This window comes from Vipera ursinii (genome assembly GCF_947247035.1).
Source record: "Vipera ursinii genome assembly, chromosome: 6".
Taxonomy (NCBI): domain Eukaryota; kingdom Metazoa; phylum Chordata; class Lepidosauria; order Squamata; family Viperidae; genus Vipera; species Vipera ursinii.
This window is the reverse complement of record NC_139515.1, coordinates 7,540,130-7,563,689: the sequence shown is the minus strand read 5'-3', so window position 1 is coordinate 7,563,689 and position 23,560 is coordinate 7,540,130. Positions and strand designations below refer to the sequence as shown.

Genomic DNA, 23,560 nt, shown 5'->3' with positions numbered 1-23,560 from the left:
ATTTTTATGTGCTTTCGAACTGCTAGGTTGGCAGAAGCTGGGACGAGTAACAGGCGTTCACTCTGCTACGCGGCACTCGGGATTCGACCCGCCAAACTGCCGACCTTCTGATCGACAAGCTCAGCGTCCTAACCCACTGAGCCACCACGTCCCTCATATATATATATATATATATATATATATATATATATATATATATATATATATATATCCCTCATATATATATATATATCCCTCATATATATATACGCACATGTATGTATGTGTGTATGTGTGTATATATGTATGTGTGTGTATGTGTGTGTCTGTATATGTATACACACATATATATATTTCTTCCAAATTATATGTAGTTATTAATTATTGCTGTTATGCGATGCTATCACATTTCTTCCTAAGTTGCGATGTTAGGACTTGCTGGATTGCGCATGACATTATTTCTTCTTTATAGCAATGTAAAATGAGGCTTGTTTTGTTCAGGGCGCGGGGACAAGAGAGAGCTGTCTCTTTGCCCTGGCGTATGTAAAAGGCAGAAGCCTTGTGTTGAATTCAATTAGCCTATCGTGCCACCTGGTGGTTTAAAAATGATTTCAAAGCACGGCAGTCTTTAACGTTGCTCCGGTTGCCCTCAGAAAAAGCTTCGGAGATCCCAGCATGCCCGCAAAGAAACTGAGTTTTTGAGGCTGAAGAGGACAAGGCTAGGCCTAGATGACTTTGAATCTCTGAAGGTGATTGGAAGAGGCGCTTTTGGCGAGGTTAGTGATACGGACGTCGGGCTTCATAAGAATTATTTTCCAGGAGATCTTCGTGACAACTTGGCAGGATCACGGAATCAACTCCGTGAAGCTTTTGAAGGAATAACAGAATAACAAAGTAAAGAGCTGGGATCAGCGGTGGGATTCAGCCACTTTGCACCACTTCGGCAGAACCGGTAGCTAATTTTTTTTGTTGCCCAGGCCCAGAATGGACTTCTGGAAACGGCATCCACACAGAGAACCGGTTGTTCACATATTTGAATCCCACCACTGTCTTGGAGGTCTTCCAGTCCAACCCCCTGCTCAGGCAGGAAACCCTATATACCATTTCAGGCAAATGGCTGTCCAGTCTCTTCTTAAAAACCTCCAGTGTTGAAGCATTCACAACTTCTAGAGGCAGGTTGTTCGACTGATTAATTGTTCTAACTGTCAGGAAATTTCTCCTTAGTTCTAGCTTGGTTCTCTCCTTGATGAGTTTCCATCCGTTGCTTCTTGTCCTGCCTTCAGGTGCTTTGGAGAATAGCTTGACTCCCTCTTCTTTGGGTCAGCCCCTCAAATACTGGAAGCCTGCTCTCATATCACCCCTACTCCTTCTTTTCACTAGACTTGTTGTTGTTAGTTGCGAAGTCGTGTCCGACCCATCGCGACCCTATGGACAATGTTCCTCCAGGCCTTCCTGTCCACTACCATCTTCTGGAGTCCATTTAAGCTCACGCCTACTGCTTCAGTGACTCCATCCAGCCACCTCATTCTCTGTCGTCCCCTTCTTCTATTGCCCTCAATCTTTCCCAGCATTAGGCTCTTCTCCAGTGAGTCCTTCCTTCTCATTAGGTGGCCAAAGTATTTGACTTTTAGCTTCAGGATCTGGCCTTCTAAAGAGCAGTCAGGGTTGATCTCCTCTAGGACTGACCGGTTTGATCGCCTTGCAGTCCAAGGGACTTGCAGGAGTCTTCTCCAGCACCAGAGTTCAAAGGCTTCAATTCTTTGGCGCTCAACCTTTCTTATGGTCCAGCTTTCACTGCCATACATTGCAACTGGGAAGACCATGGGCGTGACTATATGCACTTTTGTTGGCAGGGTGATGTCTCTGCTTTTTAGTGTGCTGTCTAGATTTGCCATGGCTTTCCTCCCCAGGAGCAAGCGTCTTTTAATTTCTTGGCTACAGTCCCCATCTGCAGTGATCTTGGAGCCCAGGAAAACAAAATCTGTCTCTACCTCCATTTCTTCCCCATCTATTTGCCAGGAATCGAGAGGGCCAGATGCCATGATCTTGGTTTTCTTAATGTTTAGTTTCAACCCAAGTTTTGCACTCTCCTTCTTCACTCGCAACAAGAGGCTCTTTAGTTCACTAGACTAGACGTACCTAATTCCTCAACCGTTCTTCAAGGAGAACAAAACCATCAGGATGAATAGAAGATCTTTTATTTTTTTATGGCTTTTCCTTCAGATGTCGAAGAGCTGTAGTTAATTAGTTAATTAATATTAGTTAATTCCCATTGTTCTTCATTTCTTAAGAGACTGGATAGCCACTTGTCTGAAATGGTACAGGGTCTCCTGCCTTAGCAGGAGGTTAGACTAGAAGACCTCTAAGGTCCCTTCCGCTCTGTTATTCTGTTATCTCTTATTTTGTCACACCGCCTTAAAGATTTCTGATTTTTAACTGGGACTCTTTGCTTCTCTATCAAGTTCATATATCAGAGTAGGCTTCACTTGCCAACTTCAGACTTTTTGTTGTTGTTTCTTTGTTTGTGTGCTTATTTATTTTTCCCATTAATTATATGATTTACCCATCACCTGCAACCTCCATACATGAACAAGACCCATAAAAATTGGATGGATAAATAAATAAAGTGAATTCCTTCATGATATCGGAAGCAGAACATATGTATGTATGTATATAGCATGCATATATGTGTGCTATGTATATCCATAGCTAGATATATACTTTCTTTTGAGAGCAGGCAATAGAATTTCATTTTTAAGATGGGCCAGTGTGCCTACAATAAAAAAATGACCATAAAGATGATCTTATCTCTGAAGGATTGGTGCTTGGCTTGCATTGTGCCTTTACTGCTACTTTCCATTTGGCTTGGCTAATTGTCTTCAGAGGTGACTTTGTTGATGGATGGAGCTTGCAGGGATCTTGAATTATACAGAAACATCTGGATGTTCTGGAACTGAAGGCCCTAAAGATAGAAAAAAATGGCCTTGGTAATGCCAACATTTGCTTTAAGCTTGAGAACAACTGGAGGGGAACAACTTCAGGCTCATTTTGAATTCGTGCTTCAAACTTGCAAGCCCCCGATTCAAAGTTTCCTTCTTTTAAATCCTTAGGTTCGCTTAGTTCAGAAAAAAGATACGGGTCATATTTATGCCATGAAGATCTTGAGAAAAGCCGACATGCTGGAAAAGGAGCAAGTATGACTTTTTGTTTCCAAATATAACGCCAAAGCGCATTCAAACCAGTGTCCGAAAGACATATATTTTTGCAGTGAATTATATGTGTATTTGTTAAACAGGGACTAGTTGTTTTTGAACAAGGACTGGTTTGACCAGCCCAGTGTGATTTGGACAACACCGCACAGAATTTGCACTGGCTATGATAGATATGGAGACGCCCTCTATAAGTAGGGCAAACCACCATTATCGAATTGTGGCTGTGGAGTCGAAAAACGAACCACAGATAGTCCTCGACTTATGAAAATTCATTTACTGACCGTTCAAAGTTACAACAGCACTGGGAAAAACTGAGTGATGGTTGTTTTTCATACCTACAACTGTTGCAGCGTCCCCATGGTCACATGATCAACATTTGGATGCTTGGCATGTACTTATGATGGTCAAACTGTCACGTGATCCCCTTTTTGCGGCCTTCTGACAAGCAAAGTCAAGGGGGAAACCAGGGTCACTTAACAACTGGGTTACTAAGTTAACAACTGCAATGAGTCACTTAACAAGAAGGTCGTAAAATGGAACAGAAACTCCATTGTGGTCATAAGTCGAGAGCTCCTTGAATCTAACACATAGTCCCAGAAGGTCAAAACAGAGCTTAATCACAGAGATTTTGCTGATTTCCCGTCTGCGACAAATCAAATTAAAAAAAAATAACATTTGCAACTTAGATATTGCAATTTGTAAGCTTCCTGGTAAGATTTCAGGTGTTACATTTTGTGTTTTGTATTTTATCCCTGTGTTCCTTTTTTTACTGAAATGGGGCAGAATTTTACCCCTGTGCAACTTTTTACTGAAATAAGACGTGAATGTGTCATATGGTAAATAAATTCTGACTACACAGCTTGTTTTCTGTAAGCCATATCATCAATGATGTGATTTTTTTTACCCCCATTCCTTTGGGGAAAGGTTGTTTTAAGTTTTCCTGTTTTTCAAAACTGAAGGGTAACAAAAAGCAGCAGGATCCCTTTAGGAGACAAAGCAATCCCATTTCCTTCCTGGAAATCCAGAAACAGGCAGTATAAATGGAGCCAAACCAGCTCCACGTTGTAAACTTTAAGCACAAGGTTAGACGCGAAAATTCCAGGGTTATCAAAGAGAATTGGTGTTTCCATCATTTTCTTGGAATGCCTTCAAAGAAACCCATCCATTTGTGGAGGAAAATTGTAACGTTGCTGCATCTCCTGCTGACTCTTTCTGGCAGGAAAAAAAAATTGTTTACTACCATTTAAATGTCCGTCTAATCCGAACAAAGCTCTAAGAGGCTTACAAAATACTACACTGAGAGTCAAAGTAAGGGAAAAAGAAAGAGTCAAAACAGCAGAGCCGTGCTCCAAGGATCAGCTAAGAACATCCAGCTCAGAGTATCTCTTTGACCATCACAAATACCCTTCCAGATTGTCCGAAATAGCCAGAAACTTTGGGGTCCTTGGTGCTGTCTGGTGGGAGTTTTTTTGCAAATGGTTCAATACCAAACTAGGTAACATCATCAGTGCTAGAAGGGAGTGGGGTTGGTGGAGAGGAGGAGGAGGAAGGACTGTTGGGTCCTTGGTGCTCTCTGAGCTTGGTGGTTTTCTTGCAGACGTTTCATGACCCAACTAGGTAACATCGTCAGTACTAGAAGTAGGAGGGGTTTGCGGAGGAGGAGGAGGTCATTGTCCTTGATGCTTTCTGAGCTTGGTGGTTTTCTTGCAGACGTTTCATGACCCAACTAGGTAACATTGTCAGTGCTAGAAGGGAGAGGGGTTTTGCAGAGCGGTGGCCTATTGATAGTGGAGAATATTTGTAGCTCATGGTTTACACAAGGGGTCCTCGGTACTCTCTGAGCTTGATGGGTTTCTTGCATATGTTTCATGACCCAACTAGGTACCATCATCAGTGCTAGAAGAGAGGGAGGGAAGAAGGAAGGAAGAAGGAGGAGGAGGAGGACTGTGGGGTCCTTGGTGCTCTCTGAGCTTGGTGGTTTTCTTGTAGACACTTCATGACCCAACTAGGTACCATCATCAGTGCTAGAAGGGAGGGGGATTTGGACTTCAATGAAATGTTTCCAAGAAAACAACAAAACTCAGAGAGCACCAAGGACCTCACAGTTCAACCCTGAGCTACAAAGATTCTCTTCTAGCGCTTAGGCCAGATATCTCCAGCTTGGGAGGATAGGAGACAAATCTGATGAGGGTTGGAGTAGTCCAACCTCTACCAGTGAGTTAGGAAAGGCCGCCTTGCACCTAACAGCAATAAAAGTCTCATTGCACTGAAAGCTGTTTATGCACCAATTTGTTTGACAGACAGATCCGTTTTTTTAACCTTCAACTTGGCCTTGATTTGTCCTGTTCCTCATGCAGGTGGCTCATATACGAGCGGAAAGAGACATCCTGGTTGAAGCTGACGGTGCCTGGGTCGTGAAGATGTTTTATAGTTTTCAGGACAAACGCAACCTTTATCTGATTATGGAATTTCTTCCAGGAGGTAAATGATTCAGTGAAATTATTTCGGTGGATATTGTCAGTGAAAAACTGCCCTTCTCCCAAGGCCGGGATTTGTGTTGACTGTCAGATCCTCAGTCTGGCAGCCATTTTTCCTCCCTCTTAATGGTGGGTAATATTTTGTTTGCATTGACTTGGAGTCTGTGCCTCAGTAGTATTAAGATAAATCCGCTATGAATCTAAAAATCAACTGAGAATCTTGGTAGCAATGGATTTTTTTTTATGGAGCTGGACATATAGCGCTTCTGGAATGCCTTCTTCTTATCCCTTAGTGCAGGGGAAGGCAACCTCGGCTCTTTTATGACTCATGGACTTCAACTCCCAGAATTCCTGATTCAGCTATGCTGACTCAGGAATTCTGGGAGTTGAAGTCCATGAGTCATAAAAGAGCCGAGGTTGCCTACCCCTGCCTTAGTGAAGTATCTTTGTGATTAATTCCCACAGTTAATTAGTGGAATGGCTTACCTCCAGAAGTTGTTGGTGCTCCACAACTGGAGGTTTTCAAGAAGAGATTGGGCAGCCCTTTGTCCATAACAATATAGGATCTCCTGTGTGGGGGGAGGTTGGACTAGACCAGGGGTAGGCAACCTGGGCTCTTTTATGACTTGTGGACTTCAACTCCCAGAATTCCTGAGCCAGGCGGCTCAGGAATTCTGGGAGTTGAAGTCCACAAGTCATAAAAGAGCCCAGGTTGCCTACCCCTGTTCTATACTTACATGCTGCAAGCATTTAAGACAACGGTATAAAAAATAGAGCAAGAAAGAAGCAAATAATTCAGCTGCTAAAAATGACTTCATGGCCTAATATATATATATATTTTTAAGGATGTTTACTCTTGTAGCAAAAGAAGTGCTGGTTGGTTCCCCAAATACCATCCTGTTCACAGGTATACCTTCCACCGCAACCATACAAATCACACCTTAAATTCGGATCACTCATACTGTGGACAATGTATTCTGGTAACTAGCATGATCCAATACAAGCAAATGCAGGACAACCTCTTACAAGTTTGTAACAGAGGGAACTTCAGCAAGATGCTCAAGCTAACCCTCCTTTTCCAAACCAAGGATTCAAACCAAGGAGCAACCCCTTTCCCTTGCATTCTCATTCCATCCCACTTCAGAGAACATGCTAAAAGCCTTTAAACCTCAACTTTCCCCCCCCCACACACATACACTTTTTCCTTATGTTTGGAGATTCACACATAGGACGCCAGCTTCTTCCACGAGGCCCTAAAGCCAGTCACCTCCAGGAGACTTATCAAACATCGACAAATGATAAGCCGAGTCTCCCTGGTGCAGCTGCTCTACTGGATTTTGGAAGAATAATCTACGCCAGGGGTCGGCAACCTCGGCTCTTTTATGACTCGTGGACTTCAACTCCCAGAATTCCTGAGCCAGCATAGCTGGCTCAGGAATTCTGGGAGTTGAAGTCCACGAGTCATAAAAGAGCCGAGGTTGCCGACCCCTGGACTAGACGATCTCCAAGATCCCTTCCAACCTTATTGTTCTATTGATCCTGACCATATTATCATAGTAATTATTGGAATACTGGAGATTGTATCACTTTTACTATATCCAAACCCGCTGTGGTGGAATGTAGTTTGGATTCCCAGAAGGGAGGGGCCGCATTCTAGAGGACCAAGAGACAGCGAAGTTCAGATCCCTTGGTTGGGAGAAAGAAGAGATAAGACAGCTCCTCCCTAGCAATTCTCAGACTATACCTTTAATGATGCAAGGGGTCTGTTTTAAGTTTGGCAAGATTCTGTCTATAGGTGAGGAACAATAAAGGAAGCTGCTCAGAAGTAACCCAGTGTGTCTTTCTCACTTTTTGGCACTAGCCAAATACAGTACTATGTCCTGTTCTCCCTGGTTCAGGTGATATGATGACTTTGCTCATGAAGAAGGATACGCTATCCGAGGAAGAAACACAGTTTTATATCTCTGAAACCGTGCTTGCTATCGATGCCATTCACCAACTAGGGTTTATTCACAGGGATATTAAACCCGATAATCTTCTGCTGGATGCAAAGGTATCATACATGTCCTCTGTTTGGGGTCCTGGTTCTGGGATGGAATTTCTCAATCTTAGCAACTTTAAGCTGGGTGGACTCCAACTCCCAGAATCCCCAGAATAGAATTCCAGGAGTAGGAAGTCCACAGTTCTGGGAGTTGGTCCACAGCTCTGGGAGTTGAAGTCCACAGTTCTGGGAGTTGTAGTCCACAGTTCTGGGAGTTGAAGTCCATACTTCTGGGAGTTGAAGTCTGGGAGTTGAAGTCCATGTTTCTGGGAGTTGAAGTCTGGGAGTTGAAGTCCACACTTTTGGCAGTTGAATTCTAGGAGTTGAAGTCCACACTTTTGGCAGTTGAATTCTAGGAGTTGAAGTCCACACTTCTGGGAGTTGAATTCTGGGAGTTGAAGTCCATACTTCTGGGAGTTGAAGTCTACACTTCTGGGAGTTGAAGTCCACACTTCTTGGAGTTGAAGTACACCCAGCTTAAAGTTGCTGAGAATTGAGAAAACACTCTTCTAGTAGGTACTTGTGACATCCTCAACACCATGGCTGAAATGATTGGGCTGACGTTGGTTTTGACATCCCCCTCCTTTCATGAGTACAGAAATCTTCTTGTCTAAGGTTGAACCTGCCCATCCAAAACCTATCCACTGAAGGGCTGATTGTAGAAATCACCCTTCAAATGACACCCTCCCCAAAACGAGATATCAATAAGTGAGGTCAGCTCCAACCCTCCTTATCATTCATAAGAGCAGGGGTCTTTGAACTCGGCCGTTTTATGACTTGTGGATTTCAACTCCCAGAATTCCTCAGCCAGCGTGCCTGGCTGAGGAATTCTGGGAGTTGAAGTCCACAAGTCATAAAAGGGCCGGGTTCGAAGACCCCTGCATAAGAGCTTAAAGATCTGGCGCTGCCAGTTTGCTTCAGGGGTCTCCACTTTGTGGGGGGGATGTGTTGATAGATTAAGAACATATTCCACCCCCTCCCCTTCTCGCCATACTCCCTCCCTCCCCATATTGTTAGCTAGGTTGATGTTTATAACATTGCACTTCTTTTATTACACTTTACACGCTTTTATCTTTTAATATTGTAAGCCGCCCAGAGTTACTGTGCCTAATAAATGGGTGGCTAATAAATTTTACAAATAAAATAGCAATAAAAATTTGCCTGAAATCCATTTGCCTGTCTATTGCTCAAGCGCGGTGAAGGCGGTTCTTTGCTTTGGCACAGTCTGCCGGTTGATGGTTAGATGTGAATCAGGGAATTGCTCCAGAAGTATGCATTTACATCAGTCATCTGGATTAATCATATGAGTAATGTTTTCTTTCTGTAGGGGCATGTAAAACTCTCTGATTTTGGGCTATGCACAGGTTTAAAGAAAGCTCACCGAACTGAATTCTACAGAAACCTTACGCATAATCCGCCAAGTGACTTCTGTAAGTACTGCAAATTCCCGCTTACGATAAATATTCTGCCTATTGTATTGATAGAGGAGAATATCTGTAGCTCAGGGTTGAACTGTGGGGTCCTTGGTGCTTTCTGAGCTTGGCTGTTTTCTTGCAGACGTTTCATTACCCAACTAGGTAACATCATCAGTGATAGAAGGGAGAGGGGTGTGGGAGGAGGAGGACTGTGGGGTCCTTTGTGATTTCTCAGCTTGGTGGTTTTCTTGCAGACATTTCATTACCCAACTAGGTAACAACATCAGTGCTAGACGGGAGTGGGGTGTGGGAGGAGGAGGAGGACTGTGAGGTCCTTGGTGCTCTCTGAGCTTGGTTGTTTTCTTGCAGATGTTTCATTACCCAACTAGGTAACAACATCAGTGCTAGAAGGGAGAGGGTTATGTGAGGAGGAAGAGGAGGAGGAGGAGGAGGACTGTGGGATCCTTGGTGCTTTCTGAGCTTGGCTGTTTTCTTGCAGACATTTCATATCCCAACTAGGTAACGACATCAGTGCTAGAAGGGAGAGGGGTGTGTGAGGAGGAGGAGGAGGTGGCCTGTGGGGTCCTTGGCGCTCTCTGAGCTTGGCCATTTTCTTGCAGACGTTTCATTATCCAACTAGGTAACATCATCAGTGCTGGAAGAGAGTGAGTTTGCAGAAAGGAGGAGGGCTGTGGGGTCCTTGATGCTCTCTGAGCTTGGTGGTTTCCTTGCAAACATTTCATTGCCAAATTAAATCACATTATCAACGCTCTAAATGTCTAGCGCTGATGACGTTACCTAGCGTGGTAATGAAACATCTGCAAGACAACAGGGAAGTTTGTAAGATGTACCGTTTCCGATATTGTGTCTCCAAAGCCTTTGTGCAGAACGGCTCTTAATGCATTGTAATTCTATGGGGGTGACACATTTAGGGAGGGGGGGGGAAGGATTTTCAGGCCTTTTAAAAAAATGTTTGCATGAGAAAAGGCCCTGCCATTCATTCCTGTCCACCCGATGCCCCTTCGTCTCCTGCATTAGACCCACAAGCATTAGACCCACAATCTTTAGGATGCTGTTAAAAAGAGAAAGCATTCACCTAGCTCTGTTTCGTGAATTCAGCCTTTCAGAATATGAACTCCAAGAGAAAAGCAGAAACGTGGAAGAAGAACAGGCGGCAGTTGGTGAGTACTTTCCCAGAGACCTTGTTGAGTTCTGCAAAGTTCTTCCAAGGAAAAAGGTTTTGAGGAAGCCAGGTGGTCTTCAAGTCCTCCTTGTAGCTCTCTGAGCTGGGTTTTGTTCTTGCAGACCTTTCGTGACCCAACTAGGTAACATCATCAGGGCTAGAAGGGCGTTGGAGGAGGAGGAGGAAGAGGACTACGGGGTCCTTGTAGCACTCTTGGTTTTATTCTTGCAAACCTTTCATGACTCAACTAGGTAACATCATCCGTGCTAGGAGGGGTTTGTGAAGTAGAGGAGAAGGAGAAGGGGAGGAAGAGGACGATGACGGCTGTGGGGTCCTTGTAGCTCTCTGAGGTTGGATTTGTTCTTGCAGTCTTTGAAGTACCCAACTAGATAAAATCATCAGTGCTAGAAGGGAGCAAGTTTCAGGAGGAAGAGGAGGAGAAGGAGGAGGAAGACTCTGAGGTCCTTGGGGCTCTCTGAGCTTGGTGGTTTTCTTGCAGACTTTTCATTACCCAACTAGGTAACATCATCAGTGCTAGAAGGAAGAGGGGGAGGAGGAGGGGAGGAGGAGAAGGACTGTGCAATCCATTTTCCCCAATGGTTTTTTTTGCCAGAAACCAGAATGGTAAACGATGTTGTTTTCAGAGAACGCATGAAAACCAAACTAGACGATAGATCCGTGGTGGCGAACCTATGGCACAGGTGCTACAGATGGCACGCAGAGCCCTCTCAGTGGGCACGTGCGCCGTCGCCCCAGTCCTAGGCCTTCAGCTGGCTTTTATAAAACCTTTTCACTTTAGGCCTCCGCCGCCATGTGCAAAAAAAAAAAAAGGTTCAATCAATTTCAACTTCTCAGGGTGGGGGGAGGAAAGATCAATTTTATTGATTGAACCTTTTAGTCCCATCCAGTCTGCTGTTACCCCCACAGCCACACCCACCCAATGGGCCATGCCCACCCGGCACCCGACAATACATAAGTGGGATTTGGGTTGCGGTTTGGGCACTCGGTCTCTAAAAGGTTCGCCATCACTGCAATAGATGGAAGAGCCCGCGCTGTTTTCTTTGAAAGACATCACCCTGGATTTTTACTTTATTTATTTTATTTATTTTATTTTATTTTATTTTATTATTTTATTTTATTTTATTTTATTTTATTTTATTTTATTTTTTTATTTTATTTTATTTTATTTTATTTTATTTTATTTTATTTTATTTTATTTTATTTTTTATTTTATTTATTATTTTATTTTATTTTATTTTATTTTTTTATTTTATTTTATTTTATTTTATTTTATTTTATTTTATTTTATTTTATTTTATTTTTTGTAAGAAGCTGTGGCCTTCCTGTTTCTTGCGTAACAGGAGAACAATCTAAAAAAAGAGTTGCCCAAAGAATTAAGGATATAGAAGCACAAACTGATATAGCTATCCTTAGTAAGGTGGGTAACTTGAAATGGCTGAGTAAATACAAATGTACTTTTCAAGTGGACAGTTATTTGAAGTCACAACTCCCAAAACATCTTAGGGAGATATTTACGAGAGCGAGATTCGAACAGCTTGATACAATGGTCAGATATGGGAGATTTCATGCTATACCGTACAATGAGCGTCTTTGCATTTGCGGAGCGGCAGAGGTAGAAGACCTGGCTCACATCCTATTTGACTGTTGCCTGTATAAGAGGGTGAGAGACAGGTATCTTGGTCTATATACCAAACGAATGACCCATTGGGATCCCCATATCAAAATAACTTACCTTATGTCTGGCCAGAACTTGAAAATAACATTCAACGTAGCACAGTATTTAAACCAAATGATCCCGTTAAGATCTGCATATGTGGGACTGATTGGGGTAGATTGTAAGGGCGACTCCGAAATATAATGTTATCATATTTTATCTATATCTTAAATTTGTATTTTATTACTGTTTCAACTTAAATTGTATTTTAATTCCATTTTAAATTGTATTTTATCAAATTCCATTTTGGATTGCTTTTATCAAGTTTTGGTGACGGTTTGTTGATGGAACTTTGTACTTTGATATGACCCAAGGGCTAATCAATAAAGTTGTTGTTATTTTATTTTATTTTATTTTTTAAAAAGGTGGGCTGAATCTCTCTCTTTCTTCAAAATATCTTTTTTTTCCCCCCAGGCCTATTCTACTGTCGGGACTCCCGATTATATTGGACCAGAGGTTTTCATGCAAACGGGGTACAACAAGCTGTGCGATTGGTGGTCTTTGGGAGTCATCATGTACGAAATGCTAATAGGTGAGGCCAACAGATGGGAGCTGCATTTAAAAAAGAGGCTAAGAGGGGAAATGCAGACAAAGTTTGCCCAAACTCATATTCGTTGCATCAGCGATCCTTTTCTAACCCCCTCATCCTCTGTCACCCCCTTCTCCTTTTGCCTTCATCGGGTATCAGGCATCATTTTTTCCCAACATCGGAGTCTTTTCTCATCTTCTCGTTCAGTGGCCAAAATATTTGAGCTTCGGCGTCAGGATCTGCCCTTCCAAACGACGGTCAGGGTTGATTTCCTGTTAGGAATGACCAATTGGACCTCCTTAGTTTCAAAGGAAATTAGTTTTTTTGCGGGGGGGGGGGAGAACCACGGAGAATTAACGTGACGCCATCTTATCAAGTTTATTGCAAGTTCTTAAATATTGTTCCTCTAATCCAGTGCTTTTCCTTTTTCTTCCGTTCTACAGGATACCCGCCTTTTTGCTCGGAAACACCCCAGGAAACCTATAGAAAAGTGATGAACTGGAAAGAAACTTTGGTATTTCCCCCAGAGGTGCCCATTTCAGAAAAGGCAAAGGACCTAATTTTAAAGTAAGTCCTTCCCTTACGTGTGCAGGAAAGCCATTGTAGTATGCCTTGGTTTGCCTGATATTGATAATCTACTTTTCTTCACCGTTACGCTGAAGAAGCTTTACGTTACAATGACGGAATCACTCCTCGGAGAAATTTAGCTTATGGGATGGAAGGCAACCGAAGGGCTGTGTAAGTGTAGACTCCTAAACATCACTTTGGCCAACAAAACCGTGGGAATGAAGCACGGTATCAAGCGGCCCGGAAACCAGCTTAAGCTTAAGCTCTCTACAAGAATCTGAACTACTAACAGCCAAGGGAAATCAGCGGGAGATAAGGAATTCACGGTGGGCTGGGCTTAGATTTCTTGTGGGTGCGAAAGGGCTCATGGATGCATTTGACCCTTCCTTTGGGCTCAGCCCGGTCATCTGCATCAAACTCAGATTCAGCAAAGACTGGAGAGAAGAAATTGAAACTGTGGGAAAGAGCCATCGAGAGAACTAAGAGTCCAAGAAGTAAGCTGTAGATCACATCTTGAAAGGTGGATGAAAGGAGAAGGAGAGAGAACTGTTAGAAAGAAGCGAGAAGAGGAAGGAGAAGAACTAGGCTTCAGAAAAGATCTATTTAGCCCCCCTCCCCTTATGGAAAAGATGATAAACAATTAGCATCTTTTCCAGAGAACTTGTGATAACTAGAGTTTTGGGCTGATGGTAGGTATCAAAAATGCGTCTTCTTGGACACCAAAATCTTCAGCTTTCTTACTTTTTGTATCAGGCTTGTTTTTCAAAGCAAATTTGCAGGCTAGAAACTGTGATTTATTGCGTCATTTACTACCTGAGTAATAACTTTAAAAAAATAAATAGCTTTTCATCTCGACCCCAAACCACATCAGTGATGCCCTTGACGTGATGTCCCGTTGCCTGGAAGCGGTCCGGGAATGGATGGGGAGGAACAGGCTTCAACTCAACCCGGACAAGACTGAATGGCTGTACATACCGGCATGTCAGGATATTCAGAGTATTCCATCCCTTAATATTGGGGGCGAGTTACTGCCCCCCGTAGATAGGGCTCGCAACCTGGGTGTCCTCCTAGATTCACAGCTCTCCTTAGAAGATCACATAGGAGCTGTGACTAGGGGGGCTTTCACTCAGGTTCGTCTGGTGCGCCAGCTACGACCCTATCTGGACCTGGATGCCTTACGTACAGTCACCCATGCACTTGTGACCTCTCGTCTTGACTACTGCAACGCTCTTTACATGGGGCTGCCAATGAGAATCACTCGGAAGCTTCAGCTGGTACAGAGTGCAGCTGCACAGACGCTTTTGGGGGCTCCCCGATACTCCCATATTACACCTCTGCTTCGTGAGCTGCACTGGCTTCCAGTTGCCTTCCGGGTGAAATTCAAGGTGCTAGTGATGACATACAAAGCCCTACATGGCATGGGTCCGGAATACCTATGGGAGCACCTACTGCCAGCGTCAACACCCCTCCGTCCTGTGCGCTCCCACAGAGAGGGCCTCCTCAGGGTGCCACCGGTCAGAGAATGCCGGCTGGTGACCCCCAGGGGGAGAGCATTCTCGGTGGGTGCGCCAATCCTCTGGAACCGCTTACCAGCCGAAATCCGGATGGCCCCCGACCTTCGCACCTTTCGGCGAGATTTAAAAACCTATCTATTCCAGCAAGCCGGCCTGGCCTGATAGATTTGGGGTTTTATTTGTAGATCTGGGGTTTTATTTGTTTTATTGTTGGTTTATTGTATACTTACTTTGCTCTGTACACCGCCCTGAGTCCTCCGGGAGAAGGGCGGTATATAAAACGAATAAATAAATAAATAAATAAATAAATAAATAAATAAATAAATAAATAAATAAATAAATATCTTCCCCCACTTCTAGATTTTGCACCGATGCTGAGAACAGAATCGGCAGCAACGGAGTAGAAGAAATAAAAAGCCACGCATTTTTTGAAGGGGTGGACTGGGCACATATCAGGTACAGTGGGTGAAAAATGAAAAGCGGAAGAATTCAGGGAAATTAAGGGATAGACAGGCCTTTACATCCCAAGTAGGAACCATATCTTGAACCTCTCGGTATCTCCTTAAAGAAGCTGCTAAAAATGTTCCCTTTGGGGTGTTCCTCTAACACCCCATAGGTTTTGATGTTTCCCTAAGACACTATATGTTCCCGGATGGGTTAGGATATTGGGCGTTTCCTTTGCTGTCCTGTTATGACCTTGCATTCATGGTTCTGCAAGTGGCCAGAGATAGCGGGGGCCATGTGCACGTATTCACAATTGCTACTGTCCCCTATGTCCGGGTCAACAGTCATGTAGGTCAGCGGTGGCAAACCTTTTGGAGACCGAGTGCCCAAACTGCAACCCAAAACCCACTTATGTATCGTCAGGTGCCGGGTGGGTGTGGCCCATTGGGTGGGCGTGGCTGCGGGGGTAACGGCAGACTGGGTGGGACTAAAAAGTTCAATCAATTCCAACTTTGCGAGATCTTTTTTTTTCCGCGAGAAGTTGAAATTGATTGATTGATTGAACCTTTTTTTTCCCTTTTGCACAAGGCCTAAACCAAAAAGGTTTTATAAAAACCAGCTGAAGGCCTAGGACTGGGGCGACGGCGCGCGTGCCCACAGAGAGATCTCTGCGTGCCACCTGTGGCACGTGTGCCATAGGTTCACCACCACAGATATTGGTCCTTCAAAATACACACCACCAGGATGCAACAAGATATTTTGGAACAGGCCTAGGCATTTTGTATACATCTTGAGTCAATGTGTACAGATAGTCCTGGACTTCCAAGCAGAATTGAGCCCCAAATTTATGTTGCTAAGTGAGACATTTGTTAAGTGAGATTTGCCCCATTTTTACGAGCTTTCTCGCCACATTAAATGAATCACTGCAGATGATAAAAGTGGAAATCCGGTTGTTAAGGGAATCCAGGCTTCCCCCATTGACTTTGTTTGCCAGAAGGTTGCAAAAGGGGATCTCACCTGACCCTGGGACACTGCGACCGTCATAAATACGAGCATCTGAATTTTGATCATGTGGCCCTGGGGATGCTGCAACGGTCCGAAGTGTGAAAAGCGGTTGTAAGTCCCTTTTTTTCAGTGTCATTGTAACTTTCAACAGTCACTAAATGAACTGTTGTAAGTCGAGGACTGCCTGTATTTCCTTGGGGATTGCACAACTAAAGATAAATGTTTCCTTAAGGAGGTATTAACAGGTAATCACCTGGATCTACCTAGAAGTGCATTTAAATGCATTCAGAAAGAAAGTAGCAGATACATTTGTGTTTGTGACTGGTTTGTTTTAAAGCAGGGGTCTTCCAAGTTGGCCATTTTATGACTTATGGACTTCAACTCCCAGAATTCCTCAGCCAGCCACGCTGAGGGAAAAGGGAGAGGTTTCCAAGCTGAGCCATGCTGGCTCAGGAATTCTGGGAGTTGAAGTCCACGAGTCATAAAAGAGCCAAGGTGGCCTACCCCTGGCCTAGGCCTAGGCTGCTTTATGACTCGTGGATTTCAACTCCCGGAATTCCTGAGCCAGCCACGCTGAGGGAAAAGGGAGAGGTTTCCAAGCTGAGCCATGCTGGCTGAGGAATTCTAGTCCACAAGTCATAAAAGGGCCAAGTTGGAAGACCCCTGCTTGTGGACTTCAACTCCCAGAATTCCTCAGCCGGGCACACTAGCTGAGGAATTCTGGGAGTTGAAGTCCACAAATCATAAAAGGGCCAAGTTGGAAGAGCCCTGTTTTAAAGGTTTTGAAGCAAGATTCAATTGGGCTGAGGACAAACTTGGTTGCGGGCTTGATTTCTGTGATGTTTGCGTTTCGTTTTAGAGAAAGGCCAGCTGCGATCACTATAGAAATCAAAAGTATAGATGACACCTCCAATTTCGACGAATTCCCCGAATCCGACATTTTACAACCAGGTGAGCGCGATACTCATTGAGGCAACACTGCCCGTTTTTCTTGGCTTGCAGCTCGGACAGTATGTGCCTTTTGTTGCTTAGTCGAGCGAGCTTCTTCGAATCATATTATTGAATGGGACCTTGAAGGTGTTCTAATTCAACAAGATATATATATATATATTTATATTTATTAAATTTTTATACCGCCCTTCTCCCGAAGGACTCAGGGCGGTGTACAGGGCAATAAATATTAAAAAACAAAGTACAAAAGTTAAAAAACAATTAAATATTATGCCAGATATATACAATAATTAAAACCATGTTAAAAACCCCAACCCCAAACCCATCAAACCAGGCCGGATTGCTCAAATAAGTAAGTTTTTAGATCCCAAGATCCAACAAGATGACTTGCATTGGCATATTTCAAAGGACTAACAACAGCGCTGTAGATAAAAGTATTATCCCAAGCATTTTAGATCAATCTTGGTCGGTTGTTAGTTACATCCAGTGCTTTTTTTGTAAAAGAAAAAGGTGCCGGAACTCACACGTGTCGTACAACCCGCCTTGCCTATCCTACAAGGTTCCATCCCAAAAAGGTGTCGGAACTCCGTTCTGAGCGTTCTATGAGAAAAAAAGCCCTGGTTACATCCACTCCCCAAAGCTCAGAGCAACGTACATAGAAAAGAAATCTAGCTGGTAAAAAAACAAAAAAACAAAAAAAACCCAATAATATCCAAGAGTTTAGTTTTAGATAAACTCTTCCAGTTTGTTTTTTGTTAGCGTTGTGGTCTGCCACAATCAAGAAGTAAAGCAACACACCAATCGCGGAACTCCCAACTCAAGACAAATCACAGAAGAGAATATTTGTAAGTTAGGGTTGAGCTGCGGTCTTCCTGGAGCTGTCAAAAGTTTGGTGGTTTTCATGCAGATGCTTCATTACCAAACTAGGCAACATCCACCGATGATGCTTTCTCAGGAGGCAACTGGATTTTCTTGTTTTTCTCTGAAGACGTTTCGCTTCTCATCAGGGAAGCTTCTTCAGCTCTGACAGGATGGTGGGGAATGGAAGCATTTATACTCCTTGCAGACAGCTGGTCATTGGCCTTCTTTTAAGTTTCAGCTGAACAGCCCTCTCTCAACAGAGGGGGAGGGATATGATATCATCTGTCTCCAGTTTACAGCACAATCCTTTCAGCAGTTCCAAGAAGGTCCCACACCCGTTTGCACCACTGAGATGACTCTGAGGACATAGATTAACCTCCAGGTGGCATCAACGACTCTCTAAAAGAAGGCAAATGACCAGCTGTCTGCAAGGGGAAAAAAATCCTTCCATTTCCCCCCGCCATCCAGTCGGAGCTGAAGAAGCTTCTTGGCTGAGAAGCGAAAGGTCTTCAAAGAGTAACAAGAAAGTCCAGTTGACTCCTGAAAAAGCAACTTTGGGACAACTATGACCTGGGTGACTGAGAATCTCCAGAGGCATCGAGTTTGGCAGTGAAGCAGCTGCATGAAAACAACCAAGCTGAGAGAACACCAAGGAGCACGCAGATAAACAAGCTAACAATAAGGCACAGCCTGATCAAATGAAGAACATTCTCAACAACACTGGACAGAGCAAGCCATAGTATATAAAATGAGAGCATACCCCACTTCTTTCCAGCACTGATGATGTTACCCAGTTGGGTAATGAAACAGGAAAACCACCAAGCTCAGAAAGCACCAAGGACCCGCAGTTGTCGTCGTCGTCCTCCTCCTCCTCCTCTTCCCATATCACTCTCCCTTCTAGCACTGATGATCTTAGCTAATTGGGTAATGAAACGTCTACAAGAAAACCACTAAGCTCAGAGAGCACCAAGGACCCCACAGTTCTCCTCCTCCCCCTCCTCTCCACAAGCCCTACCCCCTTCCAGCACTGTTGATGTTACCTAGTTGGGTCATGAAACGTCTGCAAGAAAGCCACCAAGCTCAGAGAGGACCCCGCGGCTTATTAATAAATGTGTAGTTGAAAACCATTTTCTTGCCATTTGAAATGACCTTTCACGGGAAGCCTGCACACATCGGTGTCCTCAAAATATATATATATAAAAATCAATCTTTTTGTGTTCTAGTGCCAAATACCACTGAAGCGGACTTCAAGTCCAAAGACTGGGTGTTTCTGAATTACACCTACAAGAGATTCGAAGGGCTGACTCAGCGAGGCTCCATCCCTTCTTACATGAAGGCCGGGAAATTGTGAGTTGCGGCGGAGCCAGGAAACGTAAGAACTCAGGTACCCCGTCCATCTCCGCTCGATCTCCGACGTTCCCACCGACCGGCGCCTGCGGACCCAGCCCGGAAATTAAGGAATTCTACGGGATTAGGATTTCTGAGACTACTACAGACAAATTAGTTGGCAGTGCCAGCTGGCGGCTTCTTTTAATAGTGAATATTTTTGTTAACTTTATGACGACAGAGGTACTGGAAATTTAGAAGAAACAAAAAGAGAGAGAGAGAGAGAGAGAGAGAAAAGAACAAGCGGCCGACATCCTCTTTGTTATCTGCGCTGCCGAAATGTTATGTTTAAAACGGTCAATTCTGCCTCTTAAGGACGGTCAATTCTGCCTCTTAAGGACGGTTCCAACTATGTGCCAATCGCCCAAGTGTAAGAAGCAACCTTGTCTGTTCCTCAGCAAGGTAGCTGCGTTTGGCTATTTACCCGGGCAGGTTTTTAGGTAGGAAAGCACAGGTGGTCCTCGACTTACAACAGTTCATTTAGAGAGCATTCCAAGTTGCAAAGGCACTGGAAAAAAATGACTTACAACTTATTTTACACACTTAACGACCCTTGCAGCATCCCCCGGGGTCATGTGTTCAAAATTTGGATGCTTGGCAACTGATTGCTAAGCACATTGATTTGTGCTTAGAGTGTAAGCTGCCCTGAGTCTTCGGAGAAGGGCGGGATATAAATGGGATTAAAATAAAAAAAATAAAATAAAAAATTCGTATTTATGATGGTCGCAGTGTCCCAGGGTCACATGATTCCCCCTTTGTGACCTCCTGGCAAGCAAACTCAATGGGGAAGCCAGATTCACGTAACAAACGGGTTACCAACTTAACAACTGCAGTGATTCCCTTAAGGACGGTGGCAAAGGTTTTAAAATGGGGCGACAACACTGAACAACTGTCTCACTCAACAGCAGAAATTTGGGGCTCAGTTGTGGTCGTAAGTCGAGGACTACCTGTTTGAAAAAACGAAAAGAATCAGATACCACGTTTCGTAACGTTCCCGACAGATGAAGGACGGTGACTTAAAAAGGCTGTCGTAGAGTTACTTAAACTAGCTATTTTTAAAGGTTATTTGCCACACTTGCTGGCTTCCTGCTCTCGCTCAGGGCTCCTAGTTTTAACACTAAAGAGAAGTTACTACTTCCGATTGTAATTAGTAGTCAAACTGGTATAGAACTGGATTAACTGAAAAGTGAGCATTTGCCTGCTTTCAGAACTTAGACGCCGCTTTTATCAAATAAAAGTGAGCAGCAGCTTTCATCTTAACCACTGGAAACATTGAGGACAAACAAAAAGCAAAAATCCGGCATAAATTCAGCATTTAGCTCAATCTTATTATTATTTTTTGCTTGTTTCATTTCCTTCTGAATTTAATATCGCTATGATGCTTTGTGCCATGTTGTTCTCCTCTTGAGTACCAAAGATCCTGAAATAGCTTGACCGATTCTGTTTTGTTGTCTTTTTCTTTTTTCCCCCAAATGATAAGGTGGTTTACTTTTTTTTAAAAAATGAGGAGTACTAAAAAAAAGGCAAAACCGTTTCTTTCTCCTCTCCCCCCCACCTTCTTTTTTTTTTTTTTTGGAACTTGTCGAGTTCTTCTAAATTAAAATCTTGCCAGTTGCTGGGTTAGGGAAGCGAAGGTGTGTGGGATATTGTATTTGATTAATTTATTTTTCTATGGGGAGTTTGAGTTAAAGAGGATAACAGAATAACAGAGCTGGAAGGGACCCTGGAGGTCTTCTAGTCCAACCCTCCACTCAAGCAGGAGACCCTATACATTCCAGATAAGTGGCTGTCCAGTCTCTTCTTGAAAACCTCCAAGTTTGTTTTCTGGAAGTAAGTCATTCCACTGGTTTGATTGTTCTCACTGTCAGGAAATTTCTCCTTAGTTCCAGGTTGCTTCTTTCCTTGATGGGTTTCCATCCATTACTTCTTATCCTGCCTTCTGGTGCTTTGGGGAATAGTTTGACCCCCTCCTCTTCTTTGTTGCAGCCTCTGAAATACTGGAATACTGTTATCATGTGTGTCCCCCCCCCTGCAGTCCTTCTTTTCATTAAACTAGACATACCAAATTTCTGCAACCGTTCCTCATATGCTTTATCCTCCAGTCCCCTGATCATCTTTGTTGCTCTTCTCTGTGCTCTTTCTAGAGCGTAAAAAATCTTTTTTATATTGTGGCGACTAAAACTGGATACAATCTTCCACCTTTGGTCACCCTTGGTCCTTCTTTTCATTCTAAACTAGAAAAAGAAAGGAATCCAGAAATCAGAAGGAAAATGAGGCAGACTTTTTAACAAGTGTATTTGCTTCAGAAGTGCAGCGTTTTCCAAGTTAAAGGGAGGGGGGGAAAAATAGAACAGCTCTCACGTGTACACAACAAGCACAAGGTTTTATAAAAGCTAGCTTAGGGGTAGGCAGCCTTGGTTCTTTTTTGACTCGTGGACTTCAACTCCCAGAATTCCTGAGCCAACATGGCTCAGCTTGGAATCCTCTCCCTTTTCTCTCAGCGTGGCTGGCTCAGGAATTCTGGGAGTTGAAGTCCACAAGTCATAAAGCTGCCTAGGCCAGGGGTAGGCAACCTTGGCTCTTTTATGACTTGTGGACTTCGACTCCCAGAATTCCTAAGCCAGCACTGCTCAGCTTGGAAACCTTTCCCTTTCCCCTCAGCGTGGCTGGCTGAGGAATTCTGGGAGTTGAAGTCCACGAGTCATAAAAGAGCCAAGGTTGCCTACCCCTGGGCTAGCTGGTTCACCCCTGAGGTTCTAACTTTCTGATGGCAAGGATCTTTCATGTTCCCACCTGACTTTTTAAAACCATTGATTCCAAGGGCAGCAGGACAAGAAAAGCAAAGGAGTTTGTGTCAAGATGGTCCAGAGTAAACATCTATGGAGATTCTCAACCATCCAGGTCATGGTTTTGCCAAAGGTGATTTTTTTCCCTCCCAAAAGGTAACTGGACTTCCTTTGTTTTTCCTTGAATACGTTACGCTCCTCATCCAAGAAGCTTCTTCAGTTCCCGAAGTTCAGTACAGTCGAAGAACTGAAGAAGCTTCTGGGATGAGAAGCGAAATGTTTTCAAAGAAAAAACAACACACACACACACACACACACACCAAGAAAGTCCAGTGGCCTTTTGGAAAAAGCATCTTTGGGACATCCAGAGGTAAACTGGGATCGCCAGTCCTTGGAATTTTATGCTGGGAATAATGACTGGGAAGTTGCGCTGGTGGTCTGGTTTGCTGGAGAATTAGACCGTGTTTGAAATTTGAGGAATCTGAATTTAAGTTTTGAGGTTGAGGAAGGCCACGCTTATGGGACGCCCTAATGAAGAGCTCTGAGGAACATTGAACATTAGTGGATCACCAAAGGATTGGTTTCATGAAGTCAGTTTTACTTCAGATGGATAAGGTGGCTGACCAAGGGCCCTTTATCTAGACTGGCCTGGATCTATATCTTGCAATCTAGATCAGCAAGTAGTTTTCATAGATGATGGCCAATAGAGTAGGTTTGGATACCACAGTTGTTCTTCAAAGAGATTTGCTGGTAATTTTAATAAGGGTATTGCTTGCTGAGATTATTTGGGGGAGATTTACAAGATGAGGTTGTACAACATTAGTGGGGCACATCTACAGAAGCTTCCTGAAAGCCCCACCCCTTCTGGGCGTGTTGAGTGACATCATGACACATACCGAAATGGGGCGGGCCTTACAGAACAATATTAATTTTGTCATTCTGCACCCTTGCAGCCACTACTGGCCGGAAAGCTCATTAAAAGGTGTCCAAATCTAATGATGAGTTTTATGTTTATATTTTTGTTTGCAGGATTTGTTTTCCTCTTTTAACAGTGTATCCATCAATTCCTGGGGCATTAATTGGTTCTTCGAGATTATTCTAATTTTCTTTGAACATGTCCACAAGGTTGTATCTGACTTGTTTGAGGTCGATTTCATTTCAAAGGTTTGGGATTTGAATGGCCACTGTACCTTCTTTCCTTTTTTTTTTTAAAGAAAAAATAAATTCCGTAGTTGTGGTTTGCAAAAAGTTACAATAGAAGGCATTATAAATATTTATATAAGGCTTTTTACAGCATATTAAATAAACACGGCACTTTTTTGTAAAGCAGTCTTTTTGTCAAATATGTTAAAATGTTGAAAGGGGTGGGTTTTTCTTTTTTTGTATATCTCTTTCTAGATTCTTCAGAACACCTTGTACTCTTAAAAAAATAGCACCAGATTGATTATTTTAAGCTTTAATATATCTCAATTTTA

General features: G+C 43.4%; 1 protein-coding gene across 1 annotated transcript in view; it reads left to right on the top strand.

Moving 5' to 3' along the window:
* STK38L (serine/threonine kinase 38 like) overlaps nucleotides 1-23,474 on the top strand; it is a 51,166-nt gene extending 27,692 nt beyond the window's left edge. Inside the window, exons 4-14 of the mRNA XM_083365553.1 lie at nucleotides 633-755; nucleotides 3,090-3,173; nucleotides 5,549-5,672; nucleotides 7,567-7,721; nucleotides 9,037-9,139; nucleotides 10,244-10,305; nucleotides 12,457-12,574; nucleotides 13,015-13,138; nucleotides 15,013-15,108; nucleotides 16,961-17,052; nucleotides 19,137-23,474. Of these exons, the coding sequence (XP_083221679.1) occupies nucleotides 633-755; nucleotides 3,090-3,173; nucleotides 5,549-5,672; nucleotides 7,567-7,721; nucleotides 9,037-9,139; nucleotides 10,244-10,305; nucleotides 12,457-12,574; nucleotides 13,015-13,138; nucleotides 15,013-15,108; nucleotides 16,961-17,052; nucleotides 19,137-19,264 (1,209 nt within the window). The 3' untranslated portion in view covers nucleotides 19,265-23,474. The remainder of the gene's footprint in view (nucleotides 1-632; nucleotides 756-3,089; nucleotides 3,174-5,548; nucleotides 5,673-7,566; nucleotides 7,722-9,036; nucleotides 9,140-10,243; nucleotides 10,306-12,456; nucleotides 12,575-13,014; nucleotides 13,139-15,012; nucleotides 15,109-16,960; nucleotides 17,053-19,136) is intronic.
* Nucleotides 23,475-23,560: the final 86 nt, after the last annotated feature.